The sequence below is a fragment of the Rhea pennata genome, chromosome 7 (assembly GCF_028389875.1).
Source record: "Rhea pennata isolate bPtePen1 chromosome 7, bPtePen1.pri, whole genome shotgun sequence".
Lineage (NCBI taxonomy): Eukaryota > Metazoa > Chordata > Aves > Rheiformes > Rheidae > Rhea > Rhea pennata.
Genome location: NC_084669.1, coordinates 32,484,702 through 32,503,298, shown reverse-complemented (window position 1 = coordinate 32,503,298; position 18,597 = coordinate 32,484,702). Strand labels below are relative to the sequence as shown.

Below are 18,597 nucleotides of genomic sequence, written 5' to 3'. Positions count from 1 at the left end.
TAGTTAGAAGCATTTAGGATTGTACCTGCAAAGTTTAGAGAATTTGTTTTAACCTCAGCTCCATTCTGGAGAGGAATTTTAAAATATAGTAAACTCTAAAACACAGTGGATGCTGAAAATCTGAACATTAGGTTTGACAAATGAAGTTGTTGTAAGTAAATTCGTATTTTAGACTTTAAAAGGTGGTACCTCAGTTTCTTCAATATCAGAGTAAAACACTGAAGATCTAAACAAATCAATCCTACACTCAGTATAGTTTATGCAGAAGCAGTGTATGGAAACCCAAACGAAACATTACGAAATACCTATTATTGATGGAGTCCGCAAGCACCATAACAACAAAATAGAAACCCACTATGTCATAACGTTAATGAAAACTTACATGTTAGTACTCGTGCATCTCCTCATTAAGGTAAATATAAATATTTGTTAAGTCAATTCACAGCTGTTTCTTAGGTAGGAGATAGCCTTTGTGTCCAGTCTCTAATTTTGTCCTCTTGTTTTCCCTTTCATTCCTGCTGTAATCCCTGAAGCCTCACCAGACTACAGGTACTGTTTTGGTTCTCAACAGTTCTTTATAGGACTGAACATGCAGCAAAAAAATAGAACCTTAGAGAAAGACCTATTGACAAGGACATACCAACTAAAGCTTTGTCCCCTCTCCAGATATTTCATTCTCTGGTAAAGTAGTTACAGATGCAATGGATTCATACTTCTACTTTTCATCTAATGTGTATGCAAATAACTCCCTTAACCCTCTTAATTATTTGGATTCATCTAGAGCTTCTGTTTTGGTCCAATTAACTTGTAGCTTTACTCATGGGCTCGATTTCAAAGAAAAACTTTTAATCTCTCTTGTACTATGAGTACTTCCGAATATCATATACAGCTATTCAACAGCTGAGCTAGTGTGCTTTTTAAAAGTATGAAAAATTACAAATATACCAACCATGAATATTTCCTCTAAGTGAAGCTATATCCTTTCTTAGGATGTCCAACTTTTATTATATGTTTGCTTTGGTGTTAATCTGGGATTTAGGTTTTTTTTCACCTTTATAAGAAAAACGCAACAAAAAAATAGCCATAGTACTTCTTTCCCCACAATGTAGTTACACATTTAACATGGAAAAGTATTTCTCTTCTCTACTTTTTCCCCTTTTCAGAAAGGCAAACACTAAGTTACTGAAAATTAAAATAAGTTTCAAATAGTTCAATTGATGTAAAAACTTAAATTTGAATTTTAAGCTTTGTTAAAAAGTAACTATATTTACAACCTGCATCCACAGAAATGAATGATTTAAATCACGTGCTAGGCCCTGACAAACATATGAAAAGCTTTATTTTAATCACGATAAAGAAAATCACACTTTAAAATTCAACATCAGCAGATTATGACTTCTCCACCAGCTGCTAGACAGCCCAATAAAGACCTGACAGTTGTTTCACTGATACAGAGTAGAATCGTGATTGTCTAGAAATAAACTTCTGTTGGTTCTGTTTTCAGTAAAACTTGACAAACCCCTTCCAAGAAAGGAAGGGCCTTTAAACTAAAGAGTGTATTCAGTTTTAAAGCTCTCCATAAAGGTTTTCCTTCTGGACCATTAATTTTATATTGTTTTATACAATCTTACATATGCTTTCACTTTTCAATTAAAAAATCACCACACCACACCCCTTATTTTACACGCACGGGTAATTTAAATCCAAAGTGATGTCAGGAAATATTGATATTAAAATAAATGTTTGTTGATATCAACATGATTAAAAAACAGTTCTCAAAAATTATCAACCTGATTTATTTTGTTTCCGTTTGGGACTGCCAATTGAGGACACAAATTCATTATGAGCTGCAGGTCCAAGTCCATTATGATCTCTCCAGTTATCAGATTCACTGCCACTTCCCAGGTGCTCCCGACTATTGGACCGTGAGAGACACATTGATGAACCCTTCGAGAAACAAAAAGAAAATTTGTGCAGAAAACAAATTTCCTTGTGATTCAAATATTTTCTTTGAAGCAGCTCAGTTAAAACACACAGCTTTATAAGCTTTAAATGCTTGTAAACATTCTTTTGGCAGTTGATCAATAGTCAAATAATTGCAACTATATACAAAAACAGCAGGTGTGCTTAAAATAAGCAGTTTGTGGATTTTAAGCAGAAGTTATTTAAAGACCATGCTTCAAATAAATTTCTTGATATATCTTAACTTTGTTTCAAAAATGTTCCATGGTATCTGATTCTCACACAAGTTCTGGATATAAAGCAGTCTGTTTTCTCTATCTCTTCAAGGCAAAGGGAACATTAGTGAAGAAAAATGGATCAAGTAAAAGTACAAAAAATCAAAACAATTCTGCAACAATGGTTTCTTATACACTTCTCTAAAGCACTTATTATCAAAATTCGTCCTCACTATGACTCAATGTTACAAATTAAGGCAACACTATTCCCTAAAATGCTGCAGATGACTATGGAATTTTGTGAGGATGTACACCAAAAAAGATTGACATTTTTGATACCAAACATGCACATGAACTGAACACCACTGAAACGAATTAATAATTTAATGCTACTTGCTTGTATCAAATTCCAATTGAAAAACACAAGTTCTGAGCTAGTAGTCTTTTCTACTGTATTGAAAAACTGACATCATTGGAGAAAAAAGGCAAAAGCTCCTTGTTACTGGGAGAAATTGGGAAGCTGAGCTATGGTCAGTATGACTCAGGTGAAGAAAGGAAGGGATTGACTCTAAGTGCGTTAAAAAAGTGGAGGGAGAGGCAAGCAAGAAGAGACAAGAGTCATCAAAAAAAAAGAGTCATCCAATGTTCCTGGAAAACTGAATACATACCAAAACATCACAATGAAGATGAGACATTCTCAGTGAGCTTATTTCACAAATTAGTTTCCCAAACATTAGACTACAACACCAGTATTATGTCTGTTCAAAGACTTCTCTTTCAACATATCCCATATGGGTTACATCAAAAGTGACCATGTAAGGAGGAAGAGCACCAGTATTGCTCGGATACAAATGGACAGAATTGAAGACTGCCAAATAGAAGCAGCAGGATACAAGGAATCCAAGATTTTTATCTTCCCCAGATGTTTCCACAATAGTTCATACCAAACAGTGAAAGCAGGAACACTGAAGCAGTATCACTTCAGTGGAAAGAGTTAAGGCTGTGTTCTGTGCATGCACTTCTCCAAGGGACTAAAACACAAAATGTTCCTAGTTAGGATAACATGTCTGCTTACAGACCTTTAGAAAAGGTCAGTGCATCATGATGTGGAGAAAGCCCCACCCAGCCTAATTTGTATAGAGATGTTTGTCAAAAACAAACAAACAGAAAACCCAACAGATCAGATTTTGCTTGCAGGTCTTCCTTCCCCGCCAAGTTATTACTGCAAACTTACTGTATGTATCTGAGCCTGTTTTATATATAGTTAACATGCATCAAGTGAGGAACACCAACACACTTTCTACTGTGGTTTACCACTTCTTTTGCATTAAGACAGGTACATTCCAAGAAAAAGCTGTCTGAAGTTCCAGTGCTGAAGAACCATACCATTTACATTTGATAAGTAGAACCAAAAAACAAACAAAAAAACAACAAGAAAAAGCTGTCTGTATGGAAGCTGGGAGGATTAAAGCATGGAAATGCATTAAAAAGCAGCTTCAGAATGCCTTTAAGAAGAAAAGAACGTAAGTTCCCACAAAGTTCTCATTACACTACTACTATCAGTGTAATACTATGCAGTAATCTACAGTATATAGCTTACTTGTTACACACACGTTTTTAATTAGGTCAGATTTCTACTGCTTATCCACAACTATTGAATCATTTTATCCCATAAGTTGTCAGAAGTTTTTTTTCAAACCTTAAGGAACAGACTTTATAAATGTGCAGCATGACTTACAAAGTTGATACAATTTTGCATGTTGGACTGAATGAATTCCACAAGCCTCAATAATTATAAGAAACATTTTTCAGAATAAAAATGTTTAGTACCTCAATAATAAAGCTAAGAATTTTATCTGCAAGATTGCTTTTCACAAAAGGTAAAAACACCTCAAAGTAAACAACTATATTAATTACCATAAATCTATTTCCATTACAGTACATTTTTTCATATACCTCATATGTAGTTGTCATAGATGGTTTGTACGATACATGATTAGCTCTTCTTAGTTCCTTGATCGTTTCTGCAGGCATTGATTTAGAGAATCCCAGTCCACTCCATGTATTTGTTGGAGTTCTCACTTCGGTTACAACTGGCTTCTTTAACATAGCTGAAAACACACATGGACAAACCAGTAAGTGTTGATCTATGTAAAGGCAGGGAGACAAGAAATCCTTAAGACATGTATGAGACCAGACTTCATTAACATACCAGACAGTAAATTCTGAGCATCTCCAGTTGCTACACAGCTTGAATCCTGCCCTTCCTTAAGGCAATTTAATTTGTTTGAAATTAGTTAACCCATTTAGTGCTGCAGGGTAGTGAAAAGAATCAAACCTATGTTTCAAAAAGGTTTTTGGTTTTCTTTTGGGGTGGTAGTGTTTAACAGGGCCAAACCTAGGGTGCAGTGTCTGATCAGTATCAAAATGGAATCTATCCCTGAAATAGAGAGCAACTTTGCCAATGTGACAAACATCTTAAAATTTAAACTGTATCTAAATAACTTCAAATATTTCAAAAATTTGATCTTTGAAACTACTTGGTTAATTTCTATATGAACATACCGCCACACGGAGCATGTCCCATCTCCGATTTGTTTATACTATGAGTATGTTTACCATATCAGTATTAAAAATGGTTTGGAACATGTGAAAACCAATATACAACTGCTTCACTTAACCCGAGCTTTACGTTTGATTAAAAAACAAATCGTAAAATGGAAACATTAGAAATTTGAGTTATGTATATTAACAAACTTTTCACAAGTTTGTTTACGCACATACCTTTGGTTGCTAGCAGCTTCTTCTGCTCATAGTCAAACGCCTAAAAATTAAACAGGCAGAAGGTGGTTTAATTGCTGTTCAAACTAAAGGTCATCCCAGTAATTAGCTCTTCTTAAAAACAAGACTTTTGAATGCCGCCAATGAATACATCTAGGAGAAAATGTGAAGTACTGCACAATAATGTGACAGGAGTCCAGTGAAAGCCTCATTACTTAAAACATTCATTCTAATCTAGATAAAGACGTTAAATAACTATGTAGCTTCCATTTGAGCAAGGTTGTAGCAGTGTTTAAAATCTGCTTTGGTAGATTTCTTTATAATACATTTTTTCAGAACAGTTTATCTTCCCACATCATCTTAGCATTTAAAACATCTAATAACTGCACAAATACATCTTAGACAGCAATTCAAATCTTTTTTCAACTTCAGTTCTCTGCATACAGTAAGTTTTGATAGAATTCAATAAAAGACCTGTTCACACTATCTATGACAATGGAAGATGTGAAGTTTAAATGTTATTGATTAGGTTAATTACACTTTTTGCAATCACAGATCAGCAAAGTCTAAACATAATACTACAGAAACTGCAGCATTTATCTTAAAGTGTTAAATTAAAATGACTAGAGCATTGATAAGGAAAAGGTCTGCAAAACACTAACCTTAAACAACCTTGGCTCAACTGCTTTATGCAGCCTAGTTATGCCAGCACTGATAGAAGGTCTACACTGAAAAGTATTCTATTACTACTGCTTGACAAATAGTTCAAAAAGGTATCTCTCTGGGGAGACTTATGGTAATACAGCTAATGTAAAGTACTGCAGTATATCACCACTGTAATACAGTAGTAGACAATAGTTAAGCAAGTAGGAACACTACAAGAAAAGAGTCATACAAAACCATATTTGTAAGGCAAAAACAATGCAGCTATTCTAGCAAATCCCCCTACAGATGAACCAAAAGCTAAGAAAAAACTGTGTTGACATTCCTTATGAAGAGTCTATGTGTTTTTGTATATACTATTCTCTTTTTGAGGCAAAGAATTTAAAATTTTACAGATAAGGTACTCCTATACACCACTATGACCACGAAATTTACTTTGTTTCCCAGCTTTTTTTTTTTTTTTTTTTTTTTTAAATCTACCAGAAGCATAAGGGCTTTTGTGTTCAAGACTTGATGAATACCTATTTTTTCGTCATGTATCTTGGAGTACAAGTAAATGAAAAATGCCTTTTGCTTCTAAATGAAAGTTTTATGAAAAGATGAAACTGTATTTAATTATTTATCTGAGAAAGTCTTGCTGTGTCATGTCATAAAATACCTAGTAATGACACAGCGGTTAGAACACACAAAAATATAACCTTACTTTCTTTCCCCTGTAAGAAGGAAAGCCCCCCGGAAGCCATCTGGTAACTAAGGGAAAGGCAATGTCAATGAGTGAAAAAATACATGAAAGAAAGTCTCCTGTATGCCACCTATCTTCTTGTGATCAGAGATTCAAACTGATCTAACCACTTTACAGGAACAGGCACCTCAACAGCATTTCAGTTTAAGGTGTGTGTGTGTGTGTGTGTGTGTGTGTGTGTGTGTGTGTGTGTGTGTGTGTGGTGGGGTGACACACACGACACGTGAAAAGTTACCCTCAAGCAAAAGAACTACTTTGCTGAGAAATGCTTTTACTGTAACTGTGATGTCAAAGTAAGTCTGCTAGCCAACACTCACCTATGCATTACTTGGTAATTTCATTTTTGCACTTACCAAATTCTGCGCTGGGTTTACTGAGGAAGACCTACCTGCATGTTCACATACGACGGCTGCGGAGCGAGGCGTGCTCTTTCGGAGTTCTGCTGGGCAGCCGCTGCTCGCTCTGCTGCCCGCTCGCTCCCAGGAGCCTTCTTGTCAGCCACGGGACTTTCAGAAGCACTCAGCTCTGCATCCGAGAGCAACCTCTCGGCAGTACTGCGGAAGCAAATTCAGCATTAACGCTAGGGTTTCTTCTCACAAAGAGTAAGTGTTCAATGGGGTTTTGATAATTGAGCTTTTCCCCTAAGTTTGGGAGCCAAATTCAATAAAAGCCAGTAAAAATACATCCCAGGGTTTTAGTAGTATTTTCAAAGTCTCAGCTTTCCTTTACCATACATATCTGTTTTCTCCGTCAGTGAACACAGAGCATATATTGCTGCTTCCTATGTTGCCAAATATGAGGTCTAGCTTAGTCTCAATAAAATCAGATCTGAGCTTTCCAGGATCAGGACTTATCACATGCAATCACTAGTGTTACTTATTTAGCCCTACTTAGGCCAGCAGCTTAACAGACTGACAGTAGTAGGATAAAGAGAAATGTAATGAGGATTGAGAAAGTTAGTATCGATCCTACTTATTTATAAAGCTTTAGTGTTTCCAGTCCCATGGAAGCACTTCTTATTGAAATCTTTTCTTTCTGAAAAATCAGATATATTTTACCCCTGCTCTAGAGAAGGTATGTGAAATCTTCTCAAAGCAAAGAGAAGTAATCATACTTTAGATGTGTTACAGACTACTCCAGGAAAAAAAAAATCCCTAAAGAAACTTTGAGCACTAAATTCACAACAAAAGAACCAAGACATGTAAACAATTGAGTTTGGTTAGCAAGAATTCTTGGATTTCTAAACTACGAAAACAGAATTAATGACATATGTATTACAGCTTTAACTTTGAAAATAAATGAGGTAATAGAAAATACAATGTCACAAAACAGTTAGGATAAACTGTCTGCAAAAGAAATAGTGAAAACATTACTTAAAGGAGATTGGACAAACATTGAACAGAATACTGTGTTAAGAACAAAACCTGTATTGCCAAGATATAATATGACTCAAAAGAGCCTTTCCCTTGAATCGGAGGAACCTCATGTTTTTTGAGCATGTTATGTCCTGAATATATACATATATATATATATATACACACACACACACGTATATATATATCCCATGCATATACAAGTATGTATGTATATATAAAAGCAAAAAGGCTGCCAGTTAAGAACTGTTCTTAAAGCAATCATTAAAAAGGAAAAGTGCAAAAATGTATCCTACACAAACAGGTAATGAAATTCTTCTGAGAAAGAAAAAGAAAACTAACCTCTTGTGGGAAAGGAAAAGCATTTCTCATTTTTCAGTAAGTGTATAAAAGAAAAATTCTTAGAATGTACAAATTTAACAAATGAATGGCAACATGGAGGATATAGTTAACTTAATGTTATTTAAAATATCAAGTATGATTTAAAATATCAAGTCTGATTTAATTCAGCTCTACAAATATCTAGCCACTGAACCATCCACTATATCTACAAAAACATGTTAAGTATTATTTTACGTTGAAAGTTCCATTGATTTATATTTGCCCATTTAACATACTGTAAGTGAGAGTTTTTGGTCCCTTGTAACAATTCCACTGTTTGCCTCTTAGAACAGGCTTGTTTGGAAGAACTTATCATCTGCTTCAGGTCACTGGTATTTGCTGAATGTGATGGACTTCTTGGCATGCCCACTTCTACAAAAGCATCATTGCAACCTACGAGACCAAGAAAGAGAAGAGAGTTTGGGGGGGGGGGGGGGTGGAGCAGAAGGGAACTTCATATTCCAGTGCACTTTCTACACGAATTACTATTGTAAAACAAAGCCTGCTGTCTCTCCTTTAGAATTAGACTAGCCTTCAGGGATAGTAGCTTGTTCAAAGAGTCAGCAATGTAATTTCACATACACACACAAATGCGTTAATAATTCATGCAGCCCATCTACTGCATTTTACAAGTGTATGTTTATTTTTAAAGTAAAAGCCAAGCAATATTAGTTAATATCAAATATAAAGCTTCACAATCAGAAGTGACTATCGCAAATTAATTTACTTCAGTATCCTGCTTTAATAAATCCTACTGGGTGCTCAGATATGGAGTAAAAGCTCCCCATTAAAATGCACTCATGTCTTTGGAATACATTTTTGCAAATATTTATCACTGAGTAACGTATCTTTTATTCAGGTCAGGATACAAGATGCCCACATGCTTTAAGAAAAGAGCCATTCCTTGCCGAAGTAAGTATTTGCAAGGGATTTGTATTTGTTTTTTTTTTTTACACGTATTTGTTCAAGTTTGAAAAAGAACCAGCTTTCCCACCAAGAATGACAGAAACAGTTGAGTATGCTGCTTCATAGAGCTAAAGGAATCAACTGAAATGTTGCCAAAAAACATGCAAATAAAGTTCATCAGTGTCATTTAGGTTTGATCTACACACAAGTTTGTCAGAATAATTCTCTAAGGCATTCTTTGCTTTCATAAAAGGCAAAAATAGAACACAGCTTAAACTATCAGAGATTCTTCTTAACAATGAGGTTAAGCTATAAAACATACTAAGTTGTCATAGATTATTTCCCCATTCTATAAAAGAACAAATAAAATCATGCAAGCACATTTATATCAACTTAAGGTTTTAGTCACACCAGTATAGCTCAAATAGTACAATATTTATTTATTTTCTTTGATGGCAGATCTGTAAGATAGGGTGATATTCTCCTTCAACACAGCTGCACAACCAATGCACAGGTAAAAAAAATACTTTTTGGTTTCATAAATTGTATGTAGACTACACAAAAATTATCAAGCAAAAGAATAAAATGTCAGCATCTTTCTTACCTTCTGCACTATTTGACTTGGCAGTTACTTGTTCTGAGGCACCATGAGTATTTGTTTGCCTTGATGGATCACTGTGGTTTGTGCTCAACACATTTTCTCCCAGCGATGTGGCAGAAAGTGCAGCATACTTAATATTTGAGGTCTGAAATAATTGTTAAAAAACAAAAAGACAATAAAAATTTGTTTTATTTAAACAATTTTCAATATTTAAATAAATATTGAAAATTATTTCCCTCTCCTGTCTGTGCAGGAGAGCAAAAGATTAATTTCTGCTCTAGAAGAACAATATGGTATGTTCTGTTTAACCTCATGTTGCATGTTACAAATTCTCCTATCCTATTTCGTAGTAGCTTTACGAGTCACTACTAATGCAACTAGATTTTTCTTTCAGATTTTCTTAGAAAGTTCATTACCAACAGATTATTCAGAGACCATATCACTTACCTTTACATGACCATTTAATGAAGGTGGTCCTTTTTTATTCTCTGATTGCATGCCATTGACATGGACTTCAACAGGAGTCAAGCCTGGTGGTGGTGAGGGAGTGTTCTGACTATAACTGGGCACTCCAGATAACAGAATACTAGTTAAAGTGGCTTGGGCAGTAGATGGTATCATTAGGTGTGGAATAGCAGAAAAACCTACAACAAAAAAATTTGCCATATTCTGATTTACTTTTCCAACTGTTATGCTTAGTACTTTAAACAAATCTCTATGTAATTTTGACACGTAAGTAAATAAATTTCCATTACAGTTCCACATCAGATGGGTAATGCTCTATCAATGATTAACGAATAGGTTAACAGTTTCCCATATAAAATAGATCAGAACATTGCATGTGTCATTATATCATAATTTAATTTAAAACTTCAGATTGTGACATTTTTTAATCTGCATGAAGATAAACCTAAAAATTCAGTGTATAAAGCATGAATGATTCTGGATTTTTCAGCCATCACTAATGACTTGTTGTTGTACAAATCATTTAATTTACATTTAACATCTGCGAACCTGCTGCATTCGTGTTAGCAAGAGATGTTGTCCATAATGTAGGGCTAGGTGTGCCAGAACTTGGACTCTGTAAGGGACTCACAGAGCTATTAAGGGCATTCAAAAGCGAGTTTGGAGCAGTTGACGTGTTGACCGACAGGGCTGTTGGACCTAAAAGGCCTACAAAACAAACAAAAAAACCTATGGATATTTGTCAAAGATTTATAGAAAAGTATTTTTACATTTTTGGTTAAACACACAAATGTTAACATTAAACATGCTAGGAGAGCGGAGTGCAAGCATTCTTAAGATAGAAATCAAAGCCAAGAACTGTAGCATCCTTATATCCATCTAATGGACTCTTAAATACTGCAGCATCATTTCCCCTGGCTGCTTCTCAGTCCCACTACCCTTTCCATCATCTCCTTTACTTCTGTTAATTTGATTCAAAGAAGCATCTCTTAAAGGACAAGAAAGCAACTACATTTCACCACCTCACTTTCATTTCAAACAATTTCCTCAGAGGCCAATATAGATGAAACACCACTTCCTTACTAACAACTAATTTCTTTTCTACCTTCAGCACTGATTACAAATCATCCTCCAAATGCACTGCCTACTCCAAAAGCATTCTCTCAAACCAGCTCCTCATTTACGAGCATTCATGAGCCAGTTCATCACACTACTCCAAGAAGAGAGTGACACTCCCCCCCTCTCTCCCCCCCAAAAAAACCCACCCAACCCTGAAGCCCAGGCATGACAAGGATGACAACAAACAGAGCTTTAAAAAAATACAGTCAGGTTGCACAAACACCTATCCCTGTGCAACCCCCAAATAATCTGGTGCAGAACTATAAAGACTCCTGGAGAGCAGGTTACAAGGGAGCGTGGTGGTTACACAACAGCCCCAAATTTCAGGAACAAGAGTCAAGATCTGGCACTAACTTCCTTGAGCTTTGCTCAATTTCTATATATTTTTGGTGATCAAATATTTCCAGAGCTTGAAAATGAAATGGCAATTCCAGTCTACATGATGCCTATTTCTTCTATAAAATTACATAAGACAGAAAGCTTAAACATTCCTGTTTTATATTTCATAATGGTAACTAAGGTCTAAAAACTAGTAGCATATGCATCATTCAGTATTACAGTGAAATACAGCTAGAGCTGAAGTGTGCTTTCAGCTGTGTTAACTTTCAAGTTACTATTGACAGGCTAAAGTACATACACAAATTCAGAACAACCTGAGACACCATGGTATTGCTGAAGACAGACACCTCACTTGAAAAAGATTCCTCTTGAAGTTTTAAAGCAATATCCTATTTCACCTGCATTTCTCTCACTTTCTACTGAGCTACAGATAATGTGGGTTTCAGGATTCCAGACAATCTCCTACACAGAGATAATACCTGCCACCGACTACTAAAGCCTTGGACAAAGCATTACAACAACAATTTGAATTTTCTAATGTGTTAACACAATTCTTTATTCAAAAATACAGCTAGTTTTTATTTTTAGTAGTAGTGAATTTTCATATATCAGAATAAATAAATAAATATGCATATATACCAAGTCCAGTGAGTCCTAGTCCTGCTGAGGACAAGATATCCAAGCCAGGACAAGACAGACCAACAGGGCATGAAACAGTAGAGGGATTTGATGCTATGGTGACTCCACTACTTTCAAGACCCAGGAGACATTTCCGTGCCTCGTACATGTTTAAGGCATTTCGTTCAACACTTTTTACAATCACAGACTGTGGAGAGAGCAGGAAAAGAGAGGAAAATAAAGACCAGCACAACATGACATGGAGCTGCTACACACACAACTCTGACTAGCCCTCATGGCTATCTGGGAGATAGCAGTGCAACTATACGAAGTCAGTGCCCTTGATAGAGCGAACACAAAATCCCTAACTTTATAACAAAGAGAATGATGAAACTCCCTTCCCTCCAAAAAAACATATTACTAGAATAATGGCAAGAAGTAACACTTTGCTAGTTACTACCAAATCTTAAGTGTCCCAAGATCTAGAGAAGTCAGCCAACTGCTGAAGACTTACTTCTCTGTCAGAGGTCTGTAACACCAAGTGGAAACAAAATAATTCACATAGCATTCTATTATACTCATAGCTGTCTGAGAACAAAATCATAAGTACCTGGGAATTTATATTATAAAAATATGTATTTTTTAATTTGTTGTATTGATTTTGTAGACCTCTACGTAGAGAAGCTACATTGCTGACACAATGGAATGGTCATTTGGCATTTTGAAATTTATGTCAGTTATATCATTATATATAATAATGCAGATAGCTGTGAAAGTCTTACTGGGCATGTTCAAATTTGTGTTTTTAAATTAACATCTGTCATTATAAGTACTTTTAATTCTAGTTCTCATGTTTTTATTTCAACGTTCTTTGTAGCAGACGGATTTGTCTTGGAGTAGTATTTACTGGGTTTTTTGATTGCTAAAAAACACTGAAATTATGCAAGAGACACAACCTAAAACAAAATTCTTTAAAATCCAAAATCAAGGGTAGTTTAGATAAGATACGATTTGTTCATAATCTCATTTTTTTTCCATTATCAGTATCTTCCACACAAAAAGCTAACTGTGTTCTGTCAAATATTTAATGAAAAAGTCAAACTGCCATTAAGAAGAACTGTTGTAAAATTTAAATCGATATATTTTAAGTAGAACACACACACACACACACACACATTTTCTTTACAAGTCTGACTCATTACAAGAGGGAGGAGGAGCAGACATGTCAGCTCATCATTTCTGAAGAGCAGTACTGAAACCTAAGAAGAACACATTAGCTTTCCACCAACCTTGCTTGGTTGCTTTGGCTTTGGCTTAATGCTTATGAAGACGTCTAACTGCTCCATTAGCTGTGTTATAAACTGCGGTTCTGCTTCAATTTCTTCCTTCATATCAAACATCAGCACAAGAGGAAGGCAACCCTGAAAAGACAGGTACGAAAATTCATACAACTTAGCCTATTCTTGTCCCAACAGAAATGCCAACAGAAATTTTGGCAATAAACTGAAGTCTATACATTGTATACCTGTACATAATTATAAAAGAAGAAAAAAAAAAAAAAAGGAGAGATTAAAGTAAAGTAATTACTGTACATGTAAGAATATCTTTTTTGCCCTGGAATTGTGAACCAACAGCTTGGCAAAATGAGAGTGAAACAATTTGTTGGATACTTTGCAACCAGTATGCATTCCAAACAGTGCATACTTGCCTTGCATTATTTATCTATACAAGATTAGAGATATCCAGAGGATTCAATTTTGGAAGCAAATATTCTCTCTCAAATCAGAACAAAATATTGTCAAGAGCAGAGAGTAAGATTTGCGTATACTCAAATGGTCCACATTAGATTTTGAGGGGGAAAAAAAAATCTGAAAAAAATTCTGTAAGTCACTATTGTCCAAGACTTAACTTTCTTCTTTCTTTTTGTCTGTCCTCTGTAACTACATCAGCATTTTTAGGTGAAATACAAGATATCTCCAGAATCTTTGAAATGCTAAACCTTTTAAATCAAAAAAAAAAAAAAAAAAAAAAAAAAAAAAAAAGAAAAAGCTCCCATGATATCAGGGGATTATTAGATAGCTAGTTTTCATAACAGAAATACAGTATATAAAATTAGTGGAAAACATCCTACATATTGTAAACATAAATTCACAATAAACTAAGCACTGTATCACATGTATTATAAAAAATGGCACAGAGAGGTACAACTGAAAAGAAGCAGATTGGCTGAGCCTTCAGATGTCTGGTTTTATATAATTTTATATTCAGATAGCAACATCTGTAGCTACAGAGTACTTCTGGAATGTAAAATTAGTAATTAAATTAATTTTGACTTAGGGAAAAAGTAAGGCCAACTTATTCATGGACTTAGATCAATATATTTCTTAGAGAGTTATATATCGGATATGATTTGGGACACTGTTGTATTCATATGTTTATAATTACTAAAGCAAACATAGTATCTCAAAAACAGCACTCGCATAATTCTGAGTTTCTTTAGTAAAGTGGTATTTTCATGTTTGCATAACATCTTATTTGCATTTCCTTCTACTTTAATAACCTTATACAAGAACACTATCTGAAGCCCACCAACGAAATGCAAAGAACAAGGATATTTCTTAGTACTTACAAACAATAATATCCTAGTATATAATAATCATGAATGTAACTGTATAAATAGAAGCGCATCACATTTCTGTTTTCCACTGCGTAGCAAGACATAGTGTAGCATAGCAGAGATCTGGACTTTTAGAACTTTATGATATCATGTTTTGTACTGATAATAGCTTTGAATAAAAACTGAGTCCAATCCTCCCCCATCTTGTTCACAAACATGTTCCTAACCAGCCAAACATCTACAAGCATTAGTACTGTCACAATGCCTAAAGGCTCCCGTTACATTTAAAAACCTACAGAATAAAAACCTGTACAAATGCTGAAAATCTCCCTCACCAGAGTTACTTTTACAAAAGAGCTATAGTACTGATGCTATAGGAAAAGGAAGAACACAAGACACTAGGGGAACAAGTAAACGTCTCCTGTGACTCCCTCGTTTCCTTGAAATCTCACCTACATAAGAGCTAAGAAATTCCTGCCGCTTCCTTCCACAAGCGGCTTATCTGACAAGTAAGCAAAAGGGCAGTTGGTCAAAGGAAAAAGAAAATAGAGTGTCCTTCTCAAATACCTGCCTTTTAATCATGAAGACATCATTATTATTGATTTAAATTGCTTATACTGCATTTAAATTGGCAAGGCATTTTTTTAAAATCACGATACCACAGATCACATACTTGAGATAAATGTTTTGTGAGAGTTTGTCAGTTAAAACTAAAATCAGAGCAATCAACTGAATCAACATTTTGTAATTAAAGTAGTAATTCTTCCCCTCCGAAGTTAATTTACATTTGACCAATTAATGCACATAGAATGAGCATGTTTTCCGATATCTGTCATTTTTCAAACAGACTTCAGTGAAAATATTTACCATGAGATATTGTCTGGCAAGACAGACAGACTCAATTGTGCCCTGGAGGTAGACAGTGGATTTCTTCTGTGGATTACTAGGGTCAGGGAAATGGATCTGAGCACCCGTCCTCTGCATGATATGTTTGATGTTACTGCCATTTCGACCCATCATAAAGAGATGATGTTGTGCTGCAATGTCTAGCTGTGTGCTCACAGGGATTGCAGAGGCCAAACTTCCAGCTAGGTGCTCTAAAAGCATGGCTGTTCCCTCCTGCAGGAGTAAAGGCAGAAAATAGCATTAGAGAAAACACATTAGAACAGTGATCAGAAGTAGGTAAAACAAAAATTCATCAGATTATTGGCTCTAGTCATCCTGCATTTTACATCCAAAATAAAGAAAATTCTATTTTGTTTAAAAACTTAATTTGTAATAGGGCAAGAGGTAGACTAAGCTTCACCTACTATTCCCACTTAATGCATAAGTGCAGTGTGCAATTGTTATCATGAAAGACAGTAAAACAACATCTAATGGCTTGGTCCTGATGGAACTTCTGCCCCCACATATAGTGGTAAGAAAGCCAATAGATATTTATTATAATAGGTAAACTTGCAAAATTTTCCTGCAGTTCTGGCTTAAGATATTCGTACTGGCTTGAGATGCACTCATTTAAGACCCTATCTTTTCTTCTGTCACTTTGCCAGTTGTTAACAAAGATTCTTTATTTTGATTAATAGGCTTATAGCTGTTCCTTTACTTGAAAGTCAAATTGGTTTTTCCAATCTTGGTTTTGCAAGAACAGCTTCATTGACCATTAAGACAAGTTTCAAGCTTATGTATTTGACAATGTTGAGAAGAATAAAGTGTGTAAAATTTCAATTTTTTTGGCGGAAGGAGGGAGAGGAAAGGTTGTTTTTTCACTTGGGTAAGATTAGGATATACTCTAGAATTGCTGGAAATCCAACAGGCATGCATTAGATTAAAAAAGATTAAAAGCCTAACAAAAAACATTAGATACTAAAATAAAATCATTTCCTACCCATTTGTATACACCATCTACAGTTAAGGTGTTTTTTTTAAAAAATTAGTACTTACAGATTTTAATAGCAATTGTACAATAATAGCATGCACCATTGAAACAGCGTATAGCAGTAATATAGTACTTAAATATCTAAATTGTGACTATATTTATGACATGTAGAAGCCTAATTAAGAAGATTCATTACCTTCACAGCACTAGTGTTATTTTGTGACCCTCTGACAATGACTGTAGCACCATACATTCGAGAGCGTTGTTTAAAAGAAACGGATATATTGTAAGTCTGGGATATATGCTGAATTGTGGGAGAATTAGGATCTGGGATTGGTTGGAGAATTCCAGCAATAGGCAATTCAAACATGAGTACCAATGGAAGCAGCTCCTACAACAAGAGTGAAGGACAAATATTGAAAACTTAAATCATACTCACTAAAATTAGCACATTTTTATTACTGACTTATTGGTCAGTAATTATTAAATTGAGATTATATACTTTCTACCCAATGTTCATTTGTTAAAAAAGGCGTAAGGTCTTCAGCTGGAAGAAGGCACCGAGTTTTCCCTGGGACCCAGGAAAGAGCTTTTTGTTTGTTTGTTCCAAGATAGCAGGACCATCTGCAATTAGGTAGCAGCAATAAAGCCAGGCTATTTTTCCATATTCATCCATGCAAGTCTAAAACTAGATGTTAATTTTGTAAACATTCATAGAGAATTCCTTCTGTTGTGGATTAAACTGGAGCTCTGAAGTTTGCTACAAAGCTACATGCCAGCAGCTTCCTTAACTGTCACTGTTGTGTGAATGACATACTTCACAGATTTGGGAAAAAAGTCAAATTTATTAATAACCAAGCCAAAATACACATACAAATCAAAAATAGAAGGTGAAGATAAAGTGCAAATGAATAAAGAATGAAACTGAATTCCACAACATTATTTACACAAATTATACATGAAATGGTTAAGATTAAAGACAGCAATTGCCATCACAAATCTAAGCTTCACATAGGATGTCAGAGCTTCCCCAGGCAATTTGTGGAGGATAAATTCAGACACACTTTTAAATATCATATGAGATACTTTATATCTTGTAGACTCTGTATTCAAGATCAATCTAGGTCTAGTTAGAAATCTGGCCAGAATGTGAATCACTGTTTTTATAATACCTTTTGCATTCTACTCATATGAATGCTTGTATTTGTTCATGTATTTCTGATCTCAAAACAGAGCCTGACAACCCTAGGGTTCTCACAACTAGACTGTAAATTTTTCCTTTCAGATGTTTTCAAAGGAACATTATACTGAAATAGTCTATTACCCGTATTCTAACTCTTGCAGATTCCACTCCAGCTGGCTGTCCTGCAATAGACACCTGAAAGAGTAAAGAAAAAAACTGTAACACAAAACATAGCATAAAATTTTCAAATAAAGCTTTTGGAAAGTTATTCACTATCTGTGTTTTTTCTTTTTTTTTTCTTTAAAAAAACAACATTTATTTTAATACTGGTGTCATCTTAAGCATTTTCTAAACAGTAGATGAAAATAAATCTAGTAAATAACATCTTTTAGAATATTCTAGTACCTTAAGGTAAATAGCTTGATATATTAGTTTTAGTTGCTTAAGCTTATCAATGCAGTTGTTTGGATCAAATGAAATTACTACTATATACATGTGCTCAATGCTACGACTCAGCATAAGCATGGTTTTTTTTGAATGTTTTGAAATTACTGTGTTTTGTTGAGCAGCCACTAGGAAACAAGACGGATTTTTAAGTACAAATGATGAAAGATATGAAATCAAGCATTTCACTAACACTGCCATTACAGAAGATTATAATTCAGGTTCAATCACTCATTCCAATAAACTTGTACTGTTATAACAGGACATTCGTTTTTGTTAGCTCAGCACTAACTTCAGTTTTCAAAGAAGTTA

At 34.8% G+C, this 18,597-nt stretch overlaps 1 protein-coding gene across 1 annotated transcript in view; it reads right to left on the bottom strand.

Moving 5' to 3' along the window:
- BICC1 (BicC family RNA binding protein 1) overlaps nt 1–18,597 on the bottom strand; it is a 113,673-nt gene that overhangs the window by 8,427 nt on the left and 86,649 nt on the right. The window contains exons 6-18 of the mRNA XM_062580488.1: nt 17,983–18,036; nt 16,855–17,049; nt 15,650–15,901; nt 13,455–13,586; nt 12,187–12,373; nt 10,639–10,797; nt 10,072–10,268; nt 9,628–9,769; nt 8,354–8,510; nt 6,752–6,917; nt 4,962–5,001; nt 4,134–4,288; nt 1,791–1,947 (exon numbers count right to left, since the gene is read on the bottom strand). Coding sequence (XP_062436472.1) covers nt 1,791–1,947; nt 4,134–4,288; nt 4,962–5,001; nt 6,752–6,917; nt 8,354–8,510; nt 9,628–9,769; nt 10,072–10,268; nt 10,639–10,797; nt 12,187–12,373; nt 13,455–13,586; nt 15,650–15,901; nt 16,855–17,049; nt 17,983–18,036 — 1,993 coding nt within the window. The remainder of the gene's footprint in view (nt 1–1,790; nt 1,948–4,133; nt 4,289–4,961; nt 5,002–6,751; nt 6,918–8,353; nt 8,511–9,627; nt 9,770–10,071; nt 10,269–10,638; nt 10,798–12,186; nt 12,374–13,454; nt 13,587–15,649; nt 15,902–16,854; nt 17,050–17,982; nt 18,037–18,597) is intronic.